The 19,693-nt window shown below is 43.1% G+C and overlaps 1 protein-coding gene across 1 annotated transcript; it reads right to left on the reverse strand.

Moving 5' to 3' along the window:
* Positions 1 to 596: 596 nt before the first annotated feature.
* On the reverse strand, positions 597 to 19,315 carry METRN (meteorin, glial cell differentiation regulator). Its single transcript, XM_081966110.1, has 4 exons — positions 18,923 to 19,315; positions 6,861 to 7,285; positions 3,722 to 3,787; positions 597 to 1,539 (listed from the first exon to the last, which is right to left on the reverse strand). Exons 1-4 carry the CDS (start codon positions 19,012 to 19,014, stop codon positions 1,223 to 1,225), a joined length of 900 nt encoding a protein of 299 aa, XP_081822236.1. The 5' UTR covers positions 19,015 to 19,315; the 3' UTR covers positions 597 to 1,222.
* Positions 19,316 to 19,693: the final 378 nt, after the last annotated feature.

Below are 19,693 nucleotides of genomic sequence, written 5' to 3' on the forward strand. Positions count from 1 at the left end.
AGTTGAATGGATCATCCATCTAGACCTGAATTTTGAAACCCACCACTGATATATATATATATCAGTGGTGGGTTTCAAAATTTTTTGGAACCTCTTCTGTAGGTGTGGCCTGCTTTGTGGGAGTGGCTTGCTGCCCATGTGACTGGGTGGGAGTGGCTTGCTGCCCATGTGACCAGGTGGGAGTGTCCTGAAGCCCTTTCCTCGCGAAAGCTGCGAGCTGGCATAAGCTAGGCTGCCATCCCCCCCTTTGGGCCACGTAGCATACGCCACCTCACAGCTTTTGCAAGGCAAGGCCTGAAGGCCTTTTAAATGGGTGTTAGAGGCAGGCGGGTCGACTCCAGCCTGCTCACTGATTGGCTGGAGTTCAGCCAATCAGTGAGTCGCGGGCTGGGCTAGTTTAGTGTGGATGGGCGGGGGAGCGAGCGAGCTGCGATGGAATGGGCAGGTGAGCGAGCAACAGCCCGGGGCAGGCATTCCGGAACTTACTTCCGGATCCATCGGTGGAACCCCTTCTAACTGGTTCGGTAGATTTGATGAACCGGTTCTACCGAACCAGTGCGAACCGGTAGGAACCCACCTCTGATATTTTTGTCTCTCTTTCTGGCATGTTGGAAGCGTGAAACTTTCTTCCTCCCCCTCTTGAAAATATCTGGCTCTTCATTTAGTTTAGGATGGCCCCCGTGGATGACAGAACCTAATGCTGATCAGCCACGCAACCCCCAAAGAGAAAACTGGATCATCTTTCTTGACTGAACAGTTGAATGGATCATCCATCTAGACCTGAAAACCATGGTCCATCGTGTTGGCTTGGTGACGTATCTGCAGACATCCGCAGTGAAGTGGAAGAGGTGTGGTTTGCTGCAAACTCAGGAATGATTTAGGAGTGGTGGGAAACTCAAAGACCAGAACTCCAAGTCCCACCTCATCCCCATGTTTGGAAAGTTCTGAAAGCTTTTGTCTGTTTTGTTGATGTTCCCCAACTTGACCAGAGAACATCTCACGAGGTTCCTCTCGGACTTTGCCAAGAAAACTCATTGGCGGACAACCAGGAAAAGAGTTATGGGTTGGTAGAAACATTTGGTCTCCCAGAGGAAGGAAAGAGCTTGTCCTGCTTGGGTCTAAGGACAAGGTTCTCCTCCCACAGCCAAGATGAGGGCGGTGGATTCTGGCTTGATCACAGCCCCAGAGGTTCCCCTTCTTCCTGAGCTCGTCTCGTCTCAAGTCAGTCCAACGAGACTTCGCAGGGGTTCTCGTGAGCTTGTCGTGCCTCCTCATAGACGCGGATGAAGTCTTTGTATCGGGGAGCACAGGTGAGCCAGGGCTCTGCAAAGTGCATCCACCCGGTGAATAAAAAACTTCCTGGGCCAGGTTTCACCCCACATCGTAGGAGGGTGTGGATGTTGCCGGTGGATTTTCCAGATTTGCCGACCGGTTGAAACAGAGCAAACTTCTGGCGATGGATCCGCGTGGCGCTCACACTGATGATCGATTCTTGGGCTTTCCTGTCATTGGAGACAGACTTGATGTTGCCACGGATAACTGCAAGGAAGGTTGGGGGGGAAGGGAAAGTGATCATAAAGAAGATCAGCAATTGTTCAATTCCCACCCTCTCTTTTTATAAGATCGCTAGCTGGATACCCGCGCTTCACTACAAAACTATGTGATCGGGCTTGATACTTAAAGCTTGAAAATTAATGTAGAATGTGTAACTCCTTATCATCGGCATGTGTTAATATAAGGCAACTGGCAGTTGGAACAGAGTTCCTTTCAGGTGGGGAGGGGGAGTAGAACATCTAACTCCTTAGCATTGACGTGTGTTAATATAAGGCAACTGGCAGTTGGAACAGAGTTCCTTTCAGGTGGGGAGGGGGAGTAGAACATCTAACTCCTTAGCATTGACGTGTGTTAATATAAAGCAACTGGCAGTTGGAACATGTTCCTTTCAGGTGGGGAGAGGGAGTAGAACATCTAACTCCTTAGCATTGACATGTGTTAATATAAGGCAACTTATATTAACACATATAAGTTGTGGGGGGTTTGCACATGCGCAGGGAGCCCTGGTGCCAAGGGTGTCGCATGTGCATTGCATTATGGGTGTGGGCATGCCCGTGAGCTCTGTCGCGCGCTCATACGCTCTTTCGGGACGCGGCGACAAAAAAGTTAGCCATCACTGTCTCAGGGTAATGTCTGAATCCACTGTAAAAGTATCTGAGTTAAACTATAGGAGTAAAATGAGCTCTGTATTTCTTTTCTTTTTTTAGATAAGAGGGAGATTTGAGATCAATCAGACCAGGTGGCTGCACTCAATTTCATGACCCTTTTCGCCGTTCAACGAACGTTGCCGTTGTTAAGTGAACACAGCGGTTGTTAGTTAAGGGACTCCGTGCTTCCTTCTAGGGGGAAGCTGAAAGTAAATGCCAGTTTGGGGCCAAAAATTATCACCCAAAAACGGTGGCTGTGGGATGCTGCCGTAAATGGGGCCCAGTTGCAATCATGCGACGATAAGGGGTGTTCTTAAAAATTTCCACTGACTCCGATTTCAGGGTGGCAAAAGGGCCTCACTCAGAGAGGCATCTGGTGGGCATTTCTTTGCTGACCTCTCTCTTAATCGGCTGCAAGGGCTTTCGAGGGGCTGCAGAATTGTTAGGATTCCGCCAAGCCCCCCTTGCCCGAAAATGCGTTCGCCTCCCTTCAAGCCATCAAGGAGCCTCTCGGAGGTCTCCCGATAGGCCCCTGGTCTGATCTGGCGTGACAAATCCGCCTGTTCTCTTGTCTGACTTGCCAGTTGCTGTAGCAACCCCAGAGCTGGGCACTCGCGGACGCTGTGACCTCTTTCTTCCACTGTTGAGGATTGCAAATGGGGTGGGGGTGGGGGGTGGGGGGTTAGCGCTTGCAAGGCTGCAAGAAGCAAAACGGAGTGGGGGGGGAGGCGGGTGGATGACCACAAGCATTGCAAAGGGGGAATGCAAGCACTGTACACCTCCAACTATTTATTTGTTTTCTTTCTTTTTCTTTCTTTCTTTCATCATTTATCCATCTATATCATCTCTATCTATCATCATTTCTCTCTATCATTATCTCTGTCTGCCTGTCCATCCATCTCATATATTATATTGTATGTTACATCATATCCATCATTTATCTATGTCATCTTTATCTCTATCTATCTCATCATATCTCATCATATCTATCCATCTATCTATCTATCATCTATCTATCTATCTATCTATCTATCTATCTATCTATCTATCTATCTATCTATCTATCTATCATCTATCCATCCATCCATCCATCCATCCATCCATCCATCTATCTCATATATCATATCATATTATAACCATCATCTATCTCTAGCTATCTATCTCATCATATATCTATCTATCTATCCATCCATCCATTCATCTCTATCTATCCATTCATTCACCCATCCATCCATCAATCTCATATATCATATCATATTATGACCATCATCTATCTATCTATATCTATCTATCTCATCATATCTCTATCTATCTATCTATCTATCTATCTATCTATCTATCTATCTATCTATCTATCATCTATCTATATATATATCTCCATCCATCCATCTCTATCCATCCTTCCATCCATCCATCAATCCATCCATCCATCCCTTTGGGACAACCATGGCCTGGATGATGGAGAATCTCCACAGATGGTGAAGAGAGCAGTAAATTAACGCTGGAGAAAATCTACTCACCAAAATCACTTGTGCAAACGGCCATCAGGATTTCGGTGTTGTTACACGGACGGCAAGTCCCTGCATCTTTGAAAGGGGGGAAATGAAGGAAGAGTCACTAAACAGCAATGGAGTCCATAACCAACATAGAGATAGTCCTTGATTTACGACCTTTCATGTATGTATGTATGTATGTATGTATGTATGTATGTATGTATGTATGTATATGTATACATTTTTCTTTAACATACCTATGTAACTATTTAGTAAACAGTGTATTGTCTGGGTGATTTTACGTTTACATAATTCTAGTAACAATAATATGCTTTACTTATATATAATAGTGTTCTTCCAGTTTCTAATTTTGACCTTTATTATCTAACCATTGATCAAACAAATCCCAAGTTAAAAAGTATTTTGTATCTTCTTTGTCCTTTATCTTTAAGGTTAACCGTTAACCTATCCATTTCTACACAATCTAGTATTTTTTTTGGGGGGGGGGTGTAAAAAGATTTTTATTCAACACAAATTAAAACATTGGACACAGTGCAATTGTCCTGGTGAAATTTATGCCATACAAGCTAAGATATAAAGTCATATATTGTAACCACCCTGCTTTTTAACATTTGATCTATTCCATTTTTACAAATATTGTATTTCCAACCATGTTGCTTTGTGTTTATCTTATGCATTTTCAATGTTATAGCTTCATACATAATTTTAGTCTCCATTCTATGAATCTTAGACATTGCCTATTTTGGGTCTTTCCTTTTTTGTTCCAACCCTCAATAAAATTTATCCCAGATCTTATAATATTCTGATTCGTCTTTATTCTTCAATTCTAATGTCAATTTATCCATTTCAGCATAGGTCAGAATTTTCCTAATTATTTCCCCTTCTTGTGGAGTTTCCCTGTTTTTCCAATTTTGGGCAAAGACCATTCTTGCTGCCGTAATAATATGTATTGTTAAGTAAATTACCCCCTTGTTATATTTATTATTTATAATTCCCAAGAGAAATAGTTCCGGCGTGAATTCTATTCTAATTCTAGTAACAATAATATTCTTTACTTATATATAATAGTGTTCTTCCAGTTTCTAATATCCACCTTTATTATCTAACCATTGATAAAACAAATCCCAAGTTAAAAAGTATTTTGTATCTTTTTTGTCCTTTATCTTTAAGGTCAACCTATCCATTTCTACACAATCTAGTATTTTTTTGATTATATTTTCATCTGTAGCAGTTTTCCACATTTTTCCAGTGTTGTGCAAATACAATTCTCACTGCTGTCAAAACATGCAATATTAAATATACATTCCCTTTGTCATAATTTTCTGGCAATATACCTAAAAAAAATATTTCTGGATTTAAATCTATGTGTTGCTTTATCATTTTCTCTAACCATGTATGTATTTTTTGCCTTTGGACATGTCCACCACATATGATAGTACAAACCTGGTATCTGCTTGCATTTCCAACATTGTAAAGGTAAAGTTAAAGGTTCCCCTCGCACGTATGTGCTAGTCGTTCCTGACTCTAGGGGGCGGGTGCTCATCTCTGTTTCAAAGCCGAAGAGCCAGCGCTGTCCAAAGACGTCTCCGTGGTCATGTGGCCGGCATGAATAGACACCAAAGGCACACAGAATGCTGTTACCTTCCCACCAAAGGTGTCTCTATTTTTCTACTTGCATTTTTACATGCTTTCGAACTGCTAGGTTGGCAGAAGCTGGGACAAGGAACGGGAGCTCAGTCCATTATGCGGCGCTAGGGATTCTAACCACCCACTGAGCCACCCTTTTCCAACATTGACTTATGACCTTTTGTTTAGCAACTGTTTAAAGTTGCAATGGTGCTGCATAAGGTGACTTATGACTGTCCTCGCTCTTATGACCAACCCATCCTCTCCAAAGTTATTGAGCAAAACGCAACTTCCCCCAATGGCTTTGCTTGTTGGAAGCTGGCTGGGAAGACAATCCCATGATTCTGGGATGCTACAACCATTGTAAATACATGTCATTGGCCAAGCGCCAAAATTTTGATCAAACGATCCTGGGGCCACTGTAATAATCGTAAGTGGGAGGACCAGTTGCAAGTCACTTTTTTTTCAGCAGAGGTCGTCCTTGACAACTGAGCCCCAAAATGGATGCCGTTAAATGAAAAATGTATTCAATGAGTATTGCCCCATTTTGCGACTTTTCTTGCCACGTGTGTTAAGTGAAGCGCTGAAGTTGTTAAATTAGTCACACGGTTGTTAAGTGAATCTGGCTTCCTTATAGATTTGTCAGAAGGTCCCAAAAGGGGATCACATGACCCCAGAATACTAAAAAAACAGAGGCATCAGCCTGCCAACACAAGTGTGTATAATCGAGGCGATGGTTTCCCCAGTTGCAATGGATGGCTGTGAAGGTTGGACCATAAGGAAGGCTGAGTGCCAAAGAATGGAGGCCTTTGAACTCTGGTGCTGGAGAAGACTCCTGCATTGAGTTCCTTGGACTGCAAGGCCATCCAACCGGTCAATCCTAGAAGAGATCAACCCTGAGTGCTCTTTAGAAGGCCAGATCCTGAAGAGGAAACTCAATGACTTTGGCCGCCTAATGAGAAGGAAGGACTCCCTGGAGAAGAGCCTCATGCTGGGAAAGACTGAGGGCAAAAGAAGAAGGGGACAACAGAATGAGGTGGCTGGATGGAGTCACCGAAGCAGTCGGCATGAGCTTAAATGGACTCTACAGGATGGTAGAGGACAGGAAGGCCTGGAGGAATGTTGTCCATGCACAACTTCGCAACTAACCACAACTTTGGTGCAAGCCACAGGAGGCAGTAGCTTTTAATATTATACTTGGAGTGTGCAGAAATTCTGTTCAGAGGCTATGTAGATGGTGACATGACCAAATACAATACTCCTTGACTTATAGCCATTTGTTTAGTGATCGTTAAAAGTTATAATGGTGGTGAAAAAAGGGATTTTTGACCTTTTTTCACGCTGACAATCACTGCGGCATCTCTAAGGTTATCAAAATTGGGATGCTTGGGAACTGGCATGAGCTTACGACGGTTGCGGTGTCTGTCGGGCTCACAGCTTCGCAACTAACAACAACAACACGCCCATCTGGTTTTGATTCCTCTCTGGTCCATCCCCGCAAAAGCCAACCCAAACGCACCTTCCACGCTGAGGTTCCTCCAGGGCCAGGAAAAGTGGGCATTCCACTCGCCCCGCAACTCGTACCGGAGTGCTGCGATTCGGCGGCTGATGTCTTGGTGCAGAGTGGACTGGAGGAAGAGGGCCACTTTCTCTCCTGACAGCCACCTGAAGCAGCGCACCTTGGGCTGCAGGGCCGCCTCCGTCTCCGAGAGGAGCAGTTCCAAGACCCCGTCCCGTTCCAGGTAAATCTGGGCTCCCCGGAAGCTGCCGGAGGACTTGATGCAAGCGGTGACGTGCTGCGGTTTCTCTTTGCCGGCGGGGCCCGTGGGCAGGCGGGGAGACAGGCTGAGGCGCAAAGCTCCGGCTGGATACAGCCATTCCAGGGATCCCTCAGCGCAGTGCAAGGAGATCTGTTCCACGCTGCCAGCTTCTTGGGACAGGCCACTGCAAGGGAGAGAGCAAGACAGGATTAGGCAAAGGAGGGGAGAGGGACTTGGCCTGGCTGGCAGGCTTCCTCAAACTGGCGCCCCAGGCACAACTCCCAAATGTACCTGTCCAGTTTCCTGTCCCAAAAGTGCTTTTTCAGGAGGCAAATGGACTTTCTGGGTTTTCTTTGAAGATGTTTCGCTTCTCATCCAAGAAGCTTCTTCAGGTTCTCCTGCTTGTGCAGTGGGCTGGACGAGAAGACCTCTAAGGTCCCATTCTGTTCTAGTCTATTTTGCTCTATTCTGCTATTCTGTTCTGTTCTGTTCTATTACATTCCTATTTCTATTCCTATTCTGTATTCTATTTGCATATTCCATTCTATTCTATTACATTTCCATATTCTATTCCTATTTCTATTCCTATTCCTATTCTGTATTCTATTTGCATATTCCATTCTATTCTATTACATTTCCATATTCTATTCCTATTTCTATTCCTATTCTGTATTCTATTTGCATATTCCATTCTATTCTATTACATTTCCATATTCTATTCCTATTTCTATTCCTATTCTGTATTCTATTTGCATATTCCATTCTATTCTATTACATTTCCATATTCTATTCCTATTCTGTATTCTATTTGCATATTCTATTCTATTCTATTACATTTCCATATTCTATTCCTATTTCTATTCCTATTCTGTATTCTATTTGCATATTCCATTCTATTCTATTACATTTCCATATTCTATTCCTATTTCTATTCCTATTCTGTATTCTATTTGCATATTCTATTCTATTCTATTACATTTCCATATTCTATTCCTATTTCTATTCCTATTCTGTATTCTATTTGCATATTCTATTCTATTCTATTACATTTCCATATTCTATTCCTATTTCTATTCCTATTCTGTATTCTATTTGCATATTCCATTCTATTCTATTACATTTCCATATTCTATTCCTATTTCTATTCCTATTCTGTATTCTATTTGCATATTCCATTCTATTCTATTACATTTCCATATTCTATTCCTATTTCTATTCCTATTCTGTATTCTATTTGCATATTCCATTCTATTCTATTACATTTCCATATTCTATTCCTATTTCTATTCCTATTCTGTATTCTATTTGCATATTCCATTCTATTCTATTACATTTCCATATTCTATTCTATTCCTATTTCTATTCCTATTCTGTATTCTATTTGCATATTCCATTCTATTCTATTACATTTCCATATTCTATTCCTATTTCTATTCCTATTCTGTATTCTATTTGCATATTCCATTCTATTCTATTACATTTCCATATTCTATTCCTATTTCTATTCCTATTCTGTATTCTATTTGCATATTCCATTCTATTCTATTACATTTCCATATTCTATTCCTATTTCTATTCCTATTCTGTATTCTATTTGCATATTCCATTCTATTCTATTACATTTCCATATTCTATTCTATTCCTATTTCTATTCCTATTCTGTATTCTATTTGCATATTCCATTCTATTCTATTACATTTCCATATTCTATTCCTATTTCTATTCCTATTCTGTATTCTATTTGCATATTCCATTCTATTCTATTACATTTCCATATTCTATTCCTATTTCTATTCCTATTCTGTATTCTATTTGCATATTCCATTCTATTCTATTACATTTCCATATTCTATTCCTATTTCTATTCCTATTCTGTATTCTATTTGCATATTCCATTCTATTCTATTACATTTCCATATTCTATTCTATTCCTATTTCTATTCCTATTCTGTATTCTATTTGCATATTCCATTCTATTCTATTACATTTCCATATTCTATTCCTATTTCTATTCCTATTCTGTATTCTATTTGCATATTCCATTCTATTCTATTACATTTCCATATTCTATTCCTATTTCTATTCCTATTCTGTATTCTATTTGCATATTCTATTCTATTCTATTACATTTCCATATTCTATTCTATTCCTATTTCTATTCCTATTCTGTATTCTATTTGCATATTCCATTCTATTCTATTACATTTCCATATTCTATTCCTATTTCTATTTCTATTCCTATTCTGTATTCTATTTGCATATTCTATTCTATTCTATTACATTTCCATATTCTATTCCTATTTCTATTCCTATTCTGTATTCTATTTGCATATTCCATTCTATTCTATTACATTTCCATATTCTATTCTATTCCTATTTCTATTCCTATTCTGTATTCTATTTGCATATTCTATTCTATTCTATTACATTTCCATATTCTATTCTATTCCTATTTCAATTTCTATTCTCTATTCTATTTCCATATTCTATTCCTATTCCTATTCTATTCTCTATTGTATTTCCATATCTATTCTATTCCTATTTCTATTCCTATTCTCTATTGTATTTCCATATTCTATTCTATTCCTATTCTATTCTATTCCTATTTCTATTCTCTATTGTATTTCCATATTCTATTCTATTCCTATTCTATTCTATTCCTATTTCTATTCTCTATTGTATTTCCATATTCTATTCTATTCCTATTCTATTCTATTCCTATTTCTATTCTCTATTGTATTTCCATATTCTATTCTATTCCTATTTCTATTCTATTTTACTCTACTCTACTCTACTCTACTCCATTCCAAACTCTAACTCCTATTCTATTCCATTCCATTTTACTCCATTCCTATTCCTATTCCTATTCTTTCTACTTCTATTCTATCCACTGGATGGCAGGGAATGGAATGATTTATATTCCGTGCAGACAGCTGGTCATTTGCGTTCTTTTAGAGAGTCGTTGAGGCCACTTGGAGGTTTGTCCAGTCAGAAGAAGCTAAAGAAGCTTCTTGGATGAGAAGCGAAACATCCTCAAAGAAGAACAAGAAAGTCCAGTTGCCTCCTCCCTTAACAACGGTGGCAACAAAAGTTGTAAAGGGAGCAAAACTCACTTAACAAATTTGTGGCCATAAATCGAGGATTACCCGTAGTTGCCCCCATTCGTGATAACACGGCTTCATGGAAAATGGATTGCTTCCATTAAAATTAAATTAAATTAAAAACAAAAGAAAATGGCGGACTTTGATCAATGGAATTTGGTAAGTGGGCACAGCTCACCTAGCAAACCTTTGTGATATCCCAAAGCAGGGGTCTCCCACCTTGGCAACATTAAGACCGGTGGACTTCAACTTCCAGAATTCTGGAAATTGAAGTCCACGCGTCTTTAAAAGTGGCCAAGGTCAGAGACCCCTGCCCCAAAGCAAACTTTAGGGTCTACCTTTTTTCCCCACCAACATTTCCCAGGGATCCCTGTCTTCCAATATCTGGGATTTGTAGCTGCTCTGAGGTCATCCATGTGCTTCCCCTTGGATCCTCCTGGGAAGATTGTGGTCGGCTAAACCAATCAGTTCTGCATCTCTGCCTTCCATCACCCGCCGGGATGTGTGGGTGACGGCCATGACTCAGCCTCCCCCACAGCCCATCTGCTCCGAGGCTGCATCCTTAGAGCCTGACCACCACTCTCCACAACTGGTTCTCCTCCACCCTGCCTTGACCTGCTCGGTGCCATCGGAGAGGGTGGGAAAGCTTTGACGGACGCCTGCCATTTTCACAAGCACCGTGACTCATCCCCGCTCGTCTTCTGTAAAGGATCAAGCCTTCCGAGAACCAGATGTGGCAGCTGTGTCCCTCCCCCTCCGCCCTAGTTAATCACCAAAAATAAGCTCTATTGAAGCTCCTCTTCAGAAGCCCCATAGATAATGAGTCTTGAGGACCATTCTTTAGGCATGAAAAACTGCCTGATTCCCAGGGAAAAAGGGATGCACGGTCCACTCCGATACTCAGCGTTGTAAACAGAAACTCAGGATCCCCAAATGCCTTAAATTTCCCTTCTTTTTTCCCACTCTCTCTCCTGTAAACAGTTCTGGAGTCATTTTCTACCAGCTGCTTGGCCCACAGACACGATTTTTCCTGTTTCCTTTTTAAACACTCTACCAAAAGGAACAGGGGCGAAACAAAAGACGGAGTTGCTAATGGTATTAGCTTGATTTCTCGCATGCGAGAGCTCAAAACGATTAACACATTCGCCCCGAATCTCTCTGCCAAACCAAAAAGTATTATCCTTTGGCGACCAGGAAATATGTAGGGGGGAGGGAGAGAGGGAGGGAGGGGAAGGGCAGCAGAGAGAGGGTTGAAAACAGCCAGATTAGAGAGAAATGGCTTGCAATCATGAGATTGACTTGTAGGTGAGGGGGCAGGGATAGGTTGCTACCGGCATTACTACCAGTGGCAGCCCGAGTGACTACCTACTCGGTCGAACTGGTAGGAACCCACCTCTGGTGGAGGGCTGGGGGCTTCTTCCCTAGCCTCCTGGATTTCTGTTTCTCCTTTCTTTTTTGAGCTTTCAAACTTAAGGACATTCCCAAAGCCATCACACAGTTGGGAGTGGGTTGCAAATGTTGACCATTTGACTATGGGACCCTGAAACTGTCAAAAATGTATGACGGTTGCTATGAACCCGAATTACGATCAAATGACTGCAGGGATGCTGAAATGGTGATAACTGCAAGGACCTGAACTAAGTCACATTTTTCAGTTCCAGCATAACTTTGAACAGCTGCTAAACAAATGGTCATTAAGTGAGAACCACCTGTAGCCTAGCATCTTCAACTCCTGCATCCTAGGGCATCATCATTACGAATGGGTACCCTATAATTCCTTCCCCTTCATTAGACGGGCCCTAAACAGTTGTCTATACGGTTGCTAAGAGTCAACACTGCCTTGATAGCATATAATCAATCAGTCAATCAATCAGTTGTCTATGTCTTCAGGAAGACCATCCAATAGCACTGTCAAATATACAACCCCAACCCAAAGCAATTGGTAATATTTACTTTCCATATAATTTGATCCACAATTATCAACCCATCCAATGTCCCAAAGGTGCTTTTTTTTTTTTTCAGAGGCAACTGGACTTTCTTGTTTTTTTTCCTTTTGAAGACGTTTCGCTTCTCATCCAAGAAGCTTCTTCAGCTTCTGGCAGGATAGTGGGCAATGGAAGGATTATCTATCCATCCTGCCAGAGCTGAAGAAGCTTCTTGGATGAGAAGCGAAATGTTTTCAAAAGAAAAAAAACAAGGAAGTCCAGTTGCCTCCTGAAAAAAAAGCACCTTTGTGACAACCATGATCTGGATGACTGAGAATCTCTACACACTTCTAGAATCCATCCAATTTGTTGATTTATTCCATAATTGTCAACCCATGCGATGACTTGATCCATAATTGTCAACTCATCCAATGCGATGATGTGATCCCCAATGATCAAACTATCCAATATGATGACTCAATCCACAATTATCAACCCATCCAATTTGTTGATTTAATCCATAATTGTCAACTCATCCAACATGATGACTTAATCCATAACTATCAACCCATCCAATGCGATGATGTGATCCCCAATGATCAAACTATCCAATCTGATGACTTGATCCACAATTATCAACCCATCCAATCTGTTGAGTTGCTCCATAATTGTCAACAATGATCAACCCAATAACACTCCTTGATTGGATCTGGGGATCAGTCTGAACCACCTTCAATGATAATTCTGACTGAATGGTCTTTTTGAGATCCCCAAAATCTCCAAATCGATTTTATTCATGCTGCGCTAGAACAAACCACTTCCATCATCCCCTGCCCTTTTGGAAGAAAAGCAGGATAACCCCCCACCCCCAAACCTAAGTGAGGTATGCCATGAGGAATAACCAATTCAGTTCTTTCAAGACACTCCCTGAAATAGATGTCTCTTGCTTCAGCAACCCTCTTCGGTTAAAATGACCATCTTTATAATATTATGATAACAGTAAAGCATTGGACTCAGTGTAAAGAATAGCCAGTTATAGCAAAGGCAGTTTCTTGCCTGGGCAGGGGTTGGACTGGAAGACCTCCAAGGTCCCTTCCAACTCTGTTATTCTATATTCTCTTCTGTATTCTATTCTCTTCCCTTCTCTTCCATTCCTATTCTATTCTATTCCATTCCTATTCTCTTATATTCTATATTCTCTTCTGTATTCCCTTCCCTTAACTTCCCTTCCCTTCCCATTCTATTCTATTCCACTCTATATTCCATTCCTATTCCTATTCTCTTCTATGTTCTCTTCTGTATTTTCTCCTCTTCTCTTCTCTTCTCTTCCCTTCTCTTCCATTCCAATTCTTTTCTCTCTTCTCTTCTTTATTCTTCTCTTCCCTTCTCTGCTTGCTATTCTATTCTGTTCTATTCTATATTCCATTCCATTCCAATTCTCTTCCATTCTATATTCTCTTATGTATTCTCTTCCCTTCTCTTCCATTCCATTCCATTCCATTCCTATTCTCTTCTCTTCTATATTCTCTTCTATATTCTTCTCTTCTCTTCTCTGCTTGCTATTCTATTCTATTCTATTCTATTCTATTCTATTCCATTCCATTCCAATTCTCTTCCATTCTATATTCTCTTATGTATTCTCTTCCCTTCTCTTCCATTCCATTCCTATTCTCTTCTATTCTATATTCTCTTCTGTATTCTTCTCTTCTCTTCTCTGCTTGCTATTCTATTCTATTCCATTCCTATTCTCTTCTATATTCTCTTCTGTATTCCCTTCCCTTAACTTCCCTTCCCATTCTATTCCATTCCACTCTATTCTATTCTATATTCCATTCCATTCCCATTCTCTTCTCTTCTATATTCTCTTCTGTATTCCCTTCCCATTGTATTCCATTCCACTCTGTTCTATTCTATTCCTTCCCATTCCATTCATAACATTTCATCAGTCTCAAGAAATTCCTCTTAAGCTTTCCCTCTAAAAAGGATGAATGAACTCCAAGGGGGTGGAGAGATTGGCATTCCTTCCTTTCTGAGCTCCTTTTTCAAAAGAAAAAGAAAGAAAGGGTCATCTCGCCCAGCTGCTTCAGGATTTGCATAAAATATCTGAACTAGTTTTATCTCCAGACTGTTAGAGCCCCACTTGCCCTTGACTGCCAATCCCCAAAATTACCCACCCACCCCCAAATGCTCAACTGGATATCTTTTTCTCCTAATCTTTAAAGCCTCAATTCCATGGATTTTATTTATTCATTTTGTGTGTGTGTGTGTGTGTGTGTGCCTGCCTTTGAGTCAGGCTTGGTTCCTGGCAAGGACATGGACAAAACCGTGCAATTTTCTTTTCCAAGATTTTTCAGAAGTGATTGGTCCTTGCCTTCTTCACTCCCAAGCTGAGAAGTTCACCCAGCTTTAGATTTTGAAGCGAAGGCAGAACTGGAACTCAGGATCTCCTGGCATCTAGCTTGATGCCTTTAATCAGAGGTGAAATTCAGAAGGTTCTGGAGAACCGGTAGCACAAATTTTGAGTAGTTTGGAGAACCGGCAAATACCACCTCTGGCTGGCCTCAGAGGGGGTGGAAATGGAGATTTTGCAGTATCCTTCCCCTGGAGTGGGGAGGGAATTGAGATTTTGCAGTATCCTTCCCCTAGAATAGGGAGGGAATGGAGATTTTGCAGTATCCTTCCCCTGAAGTGGGGAGGGAATGGAGATTTTGCAGTATCCTTCCCCTAGAATAGGGAGGGAATGGGGATTTTACAGTATCCTTCCCCTGGAGTGGGGAAGGAATGGGGATTTCACAGTATCCTTCCCTTGGAGTGTGGAGGGAATGGGGATTTTGCAGTATCCTTCCCCTGGAGTAGGGAGGGAATAAGGATTTTGCAGTATCCTTCCCCTGGAGTGGGGTGAGAATGGGAATTTTGCAGTATCCTTCCTCTGGAGTGGGGTGAGAATGGGAATTTTGCAGTATCCTTCCTCTGGAGTGGGGAGGGAATGGGGATTTTACAGTATTCTTCCTCTGGAGTGGGGAGGGATGGAGATTTTGCAGTATCCTTCCACTGGAGTGGGGAGGGAATGGGGATTTTACAGTATCCTTCCCCTGGAGTGGGGAGGGAATGGGGATTTTACAGTATCCTTCCCCTGGAGTGGGATGAGAATGGGAATTTTGCAGTATCCTTCCCCTGGAGTGGGGAGGGAATGGAGATTTTGCAGTATCCTTCCTCTGGAGTGGGGTGAGAATGGGAATTTTGCAGAGCTCTCATTGCTTGTCCCAGCTTCTGCCAACCTAGCAGTTCGAAAGCATGTAAAGATGCAAGTAGAAAAATAGGAACCACCTTTGGTGGGAAGGGAACAGCGTTCCGTGTGACTTCGGCATTTAGTCATGCCGGCCACATGACCACTGAGACATCTTCGGACAGCGCTGGCTCTTTGGCTTTGAAACGGATGAGCACCGCCCCCTAGAGTCGGGAATGTCTATCACATATATGCAAGCGGAACCTTTATCTTTAACCAACTTGCTCAGACTGAAGAAGCTACCGTGGTGCCTTGCTACTCATCATTAATGAGCTACAGTGGCACAGTGGTTAGAGTGAAGTACTGCAGGCTATTTCTGCTGACTGCCGGTTGACTGCAATTTGGCAGTTTGAATCCCACCAGGCTCAAGGTTGACTCAGCCTTCCCTCCTTCCAAGGCCGGTAAAATGAGGACTCAGATTGTTAGGGGCAAGAGGCTGATTCTGTAAACCGCTGTAGCAATATATAAGTCTAAGTGCTATTGTTATTAATTTGTTCCAGGAGGCGCCACAAGTACCAAAAAGAATGAGCATCAAACAATTTTTTCCCCATAGGGAGCAATGTATTGTGTTACAACACAGCCAACATCGACAAGTTCTGGCTTGTGCATTGAGTACCAAAGAATCGATGAGTACCGGTGGACAACATTTTTGCGTCAAAATGTGTGGAGAACCAAATCCGATGATGAGTTTCAAAGCAGTTGAGTACCGAGGTACCACTGTACTGGGATAAGCAGCGAAATGTTTCAAACCAACAAGGCAAGAATTCTCCAGTTGGCATGACCCAACTTCCAGATAGTTCTACCTGGATGGGTTGGGAATCTTCATTGGCACTTTAACCACTACACCATACTGTCTCTCGAGATGGACTGATCTCTCAAATTGCACTGACCAGCATTGGCTTGGTGAAAGATACATCACAAGCATTAAAGCCCCTTTACTTTCATTTCTCCCCAGACCAACTCATTTCATCTAGAACACCCTATTCCAGCGATGGCGAACCTTTTTTGGCTCGTGTGCCATAAGTGGGGGGAGCGCAGGGGGATCATTTGCAGGCGTGCTGCACCCATAATGCAATGCGTGACCCAGCCCAGTGCGCATGCGCGCACTACAGGCACAAACCCCCCCCCCATTTTTGGCATGCTATTTTCGCCCTCCCCAGGCTCCAGAGGCTTTATAGGAGCCTGGGGAGGGCAAAAACAGCTTCGCCCGACCCCCCCGGAAGCCCTCCGGAGGCTTCAGGGACCTTCAGGAGGCTTCCCTGAAGCCTCCGGAGCAGTCAAAACGACCCTCCGAACAAACCGGAAGTCACTTCCGGTTTGCTTGGAGGGTCGTTTTAAGCACTCCGAAGGCTTCAGGAAGTTTCCCTGAAGCCTCTGGAGCAGTCAAAACGGCCCTCTGAACAAACAGGAAGTCCATTCCTGAACTTACGGTTTGCCCGTAGGGCCAGTTTTTTGTGCTCGTGAGGCTTTAGGGAAGCTCATGAAGCCTCCTGAAGGCCTCCAGGGGGCCCGGGACGGCTCTTTTCGCCCTCCCCAGGCTCCTATAAAGCCTCCAGCTGACAGGGCAGCGCCTCGCATGCCCTGACAAATGGCTCAGCGTGCCACCTGTGGCACGCATGCCATAGGTTCACCATCACTGCCCTATTCCAACACACAAACCCTTGGAGAAGGTGGCATCAAGGTGCCCCCAAAACAGCGTTCATGGCAGGAATCCCGGGCGCTCCTCCACTGGATAGATAGGCCCGTTTAAAAGATGCTTGCATTCCTGCCTAGCGATGCTAAGGAACATGACTAACTGGCATAGTTGTTGTATCAGAATAACAGAACAAGAGAGTTGGAAGGGACCTTGGAGGTCTTCTAGTCCAACCCCCTGCTCAAGCAGGAGACCCTACACCATTCCAGACAAATGTCCAGTGTCTTCTGAAAAACCTCCAGTGATGGAGTACCCACAACTTCTGGAGGCCAGTTGTTCCACTGGTTGATTGCTCTCCCTGTTAGGAAACTTCTTCTTAATTCCAGGTTTCTCCTCTCCTTGATTAGTTTCCATCCTTTGTTTCTTCTCCTGCCTTCTGGCGCTTTGGAAAATAAATTAAACTGGTCCCCACCCCCTCCTTTCTTTATGGCAAACCCTCAAATATTGGATCACTGCTATCACGTCACCCCTAGCATCTGAGTCTCTAGCATAATATTTCTCGAACTTGGGAGCTTGAAAATGTGTGGATTTCAACTCCCAGAATTCCTCAGCCAGCTTTTGCATTTAGAGCAGGAGACGCTAACCTTTCGGATCTCAGGGACCACCAAATTCATAATTTTAAATCCCACGGATGATTTTTTTTTAAAAAAGAGAGAAATAGTATTTAGCGCGATATAAAAAGGCAAAAAAAAATTCGGCGGATTACCAAAATTTTCTCATGGATCACACTGGTTGGTGAATTCTTGTCCAGGGGTGCCTAACCTTGGCAACCTTATGACCTATGGATTTCACCTCCTAGAATCCCCCAAGCTGGGGAATTGGGGGAGTTGAAGTCCACAAGTCTTAAAAGTTGCCAAGGTTGAACACCCCTGATCAAGAATTCAGCAACTCCAGTTTTAGGAGACAGGAGTGGCGATGGAAGAAAGTGGGAGATGTGGAAATCCAATTTGGCAGCAACTCTCAGGAAAACCCTTGGAGGGCATCTAAGGACCCCATCCAAAACACACAGCCTCTTCTCCGCCCCTGCATGGCGGATCGGAGTTTTGCAACTACTGACTACTTCAGCTTCAACCGCAATAATACAGGAGCACACAATACAAACTCAAGGCAAATCGCTCCAAATTCTACTGTTGACCTCACACCACTTCTAAGAGGTCTGTAAGGGGGCGTGCATAAGTGTGCCTAACATCCCTGTCCTACTGTCCCCATTTATTTGTCCCCATTTCCTGTGTTCATATTCATGTTTGTTCTTATTCCTGTTATCTTGTACATGAGTGACAAACTTAAATAAATAAAGATGGATAGATAGATGATATATAGATTATATCTTGTACAAGAGTGACAAACTTAGATAGATAGATGATAGATAGATAGATAGATAGATAGATAGATAGATAGATAGATAGATAGATAGATAGATAGATGATAGATAGATAGATAGATAATACCTTGTACATGAGTGACAAACTTAGATAGATAGATATCTTGCACATGAGTGACAAATTATGATAGATAGGTAGGTAGGTAGGTAGGTAGGTAGGTAGGTAGGTAGGTAGGTAGATAGATAGAGATAGATAGATAGATAGATGATAGATAGATAGATAGATAGATAGATAGATAGATAGATAGATAGATAGATAGATAGATAGATAGATAGATAGATAGATAGATAGATGATAGATAGATAGATGATAGATAGATAGATAATAAAACCTGCCCGGGATGGAAACCCAAACGCGACCAAAGCGATCGGAAGGCGCAACGGGCATCCTCGGAGTTGCCAAACTCCGCCGCTCGGCTTCCTCGCCGTCCTTACCTTCCCCTCCAACTGCACTGATCCTCGGAGTAATTGCAAAAAGCCGGGTCCAAGAGAAGGAGAAGGGCGAGCAAGCGCCTGGTCCAAGGCATGCTTCCACGGACTTCCCTGGCCAAAAGGGGAAAAAAAGGAAAGAAAAGAAAAGAAAGGGAAGGAAGGAAGGGGGGAAAAAAAAACCACGGACGGTACAAGCGCGGAGTTCAAATCTAAAGCAAGGAAAGCAGCCGCCTCTCCCAACGCGTGGGAAGCCTCAGCCGCCCCGCCGGCTCTCCATCCCCCATCGCCGCCGCTTCCCAGCCTTTCCGGGGGGCTTCCGCTCCCCCTTTTCTCGGACGGGGCTGGCTGGTTGGGCGCCAAGATTCGCCTTCTCGCCGTTCCCACCGAGCTCCCGATGGAAACGGCGCTTCGGGACGGGATGCGCCCGGAGGAGCGCTGGTCAGTTTCCAAGCCCAGCTCAGGGATCGGGCGGGGCGGGGCTGGAGGAGGAGGGGGGGCTCGCCCAATCAGAACCCGCCTGGGGGGAACTTGGAACCAACCGTGGGGGAGTTTGGGGGGAGGGAAGCCGAAAGGAGAGGGGGGGGTTAGTAGGATGTGTCGCAGCCGTTCGGGAGAACAATGCCAGTCAGGCACTCGGAGTGGATGGAGGGCGCCTTGGGGGTCTCTGAGCTTGGTTGGGTTTTTTATTTTTATTCTTTTGCAGACGTTGCATGAGCTGACTAGGAAACAGCATCAGTGTTAGGAGGGAGGGAGGTTTGTGGAGGAGGAGGAGGA

This window comes from Natrix helvetica, assembly GCF_964273705.1.
Source record: "Natrix helvetica genome assembly, chromosome: 13".
NCBI lineage: Eukaryota > Metazoa > Chordata > Lepidosauria > Squamata > Natricidae > Natrix > Natrix helvetica.

Bases quoted from the DNA above. Each gene is read 5' to 3' on its own strand.
- METRN (XM_081966110.1), bottom strand. From the start codon at position 19,014: ATGCCTTGGACCAGGCGCTTGCTCGCCCTTCTCCTTCTCTTGGACCCG. The intron at 7,286-18,922 runs GTAAGGACGGCG...TCTCCCTTGCAG, and splicing joins CAGTGCAGTTGGAGGGGAAG to TGGCCTGTCCCAAGAAGCTG. The intron at 1,540-3,721 runs GTGAGTAGATTT...CCTTCCTTGCAG, and splicing joins CGTTTGCACAAGTGATTTTG to TTATCCGTGGCAACATCAAG.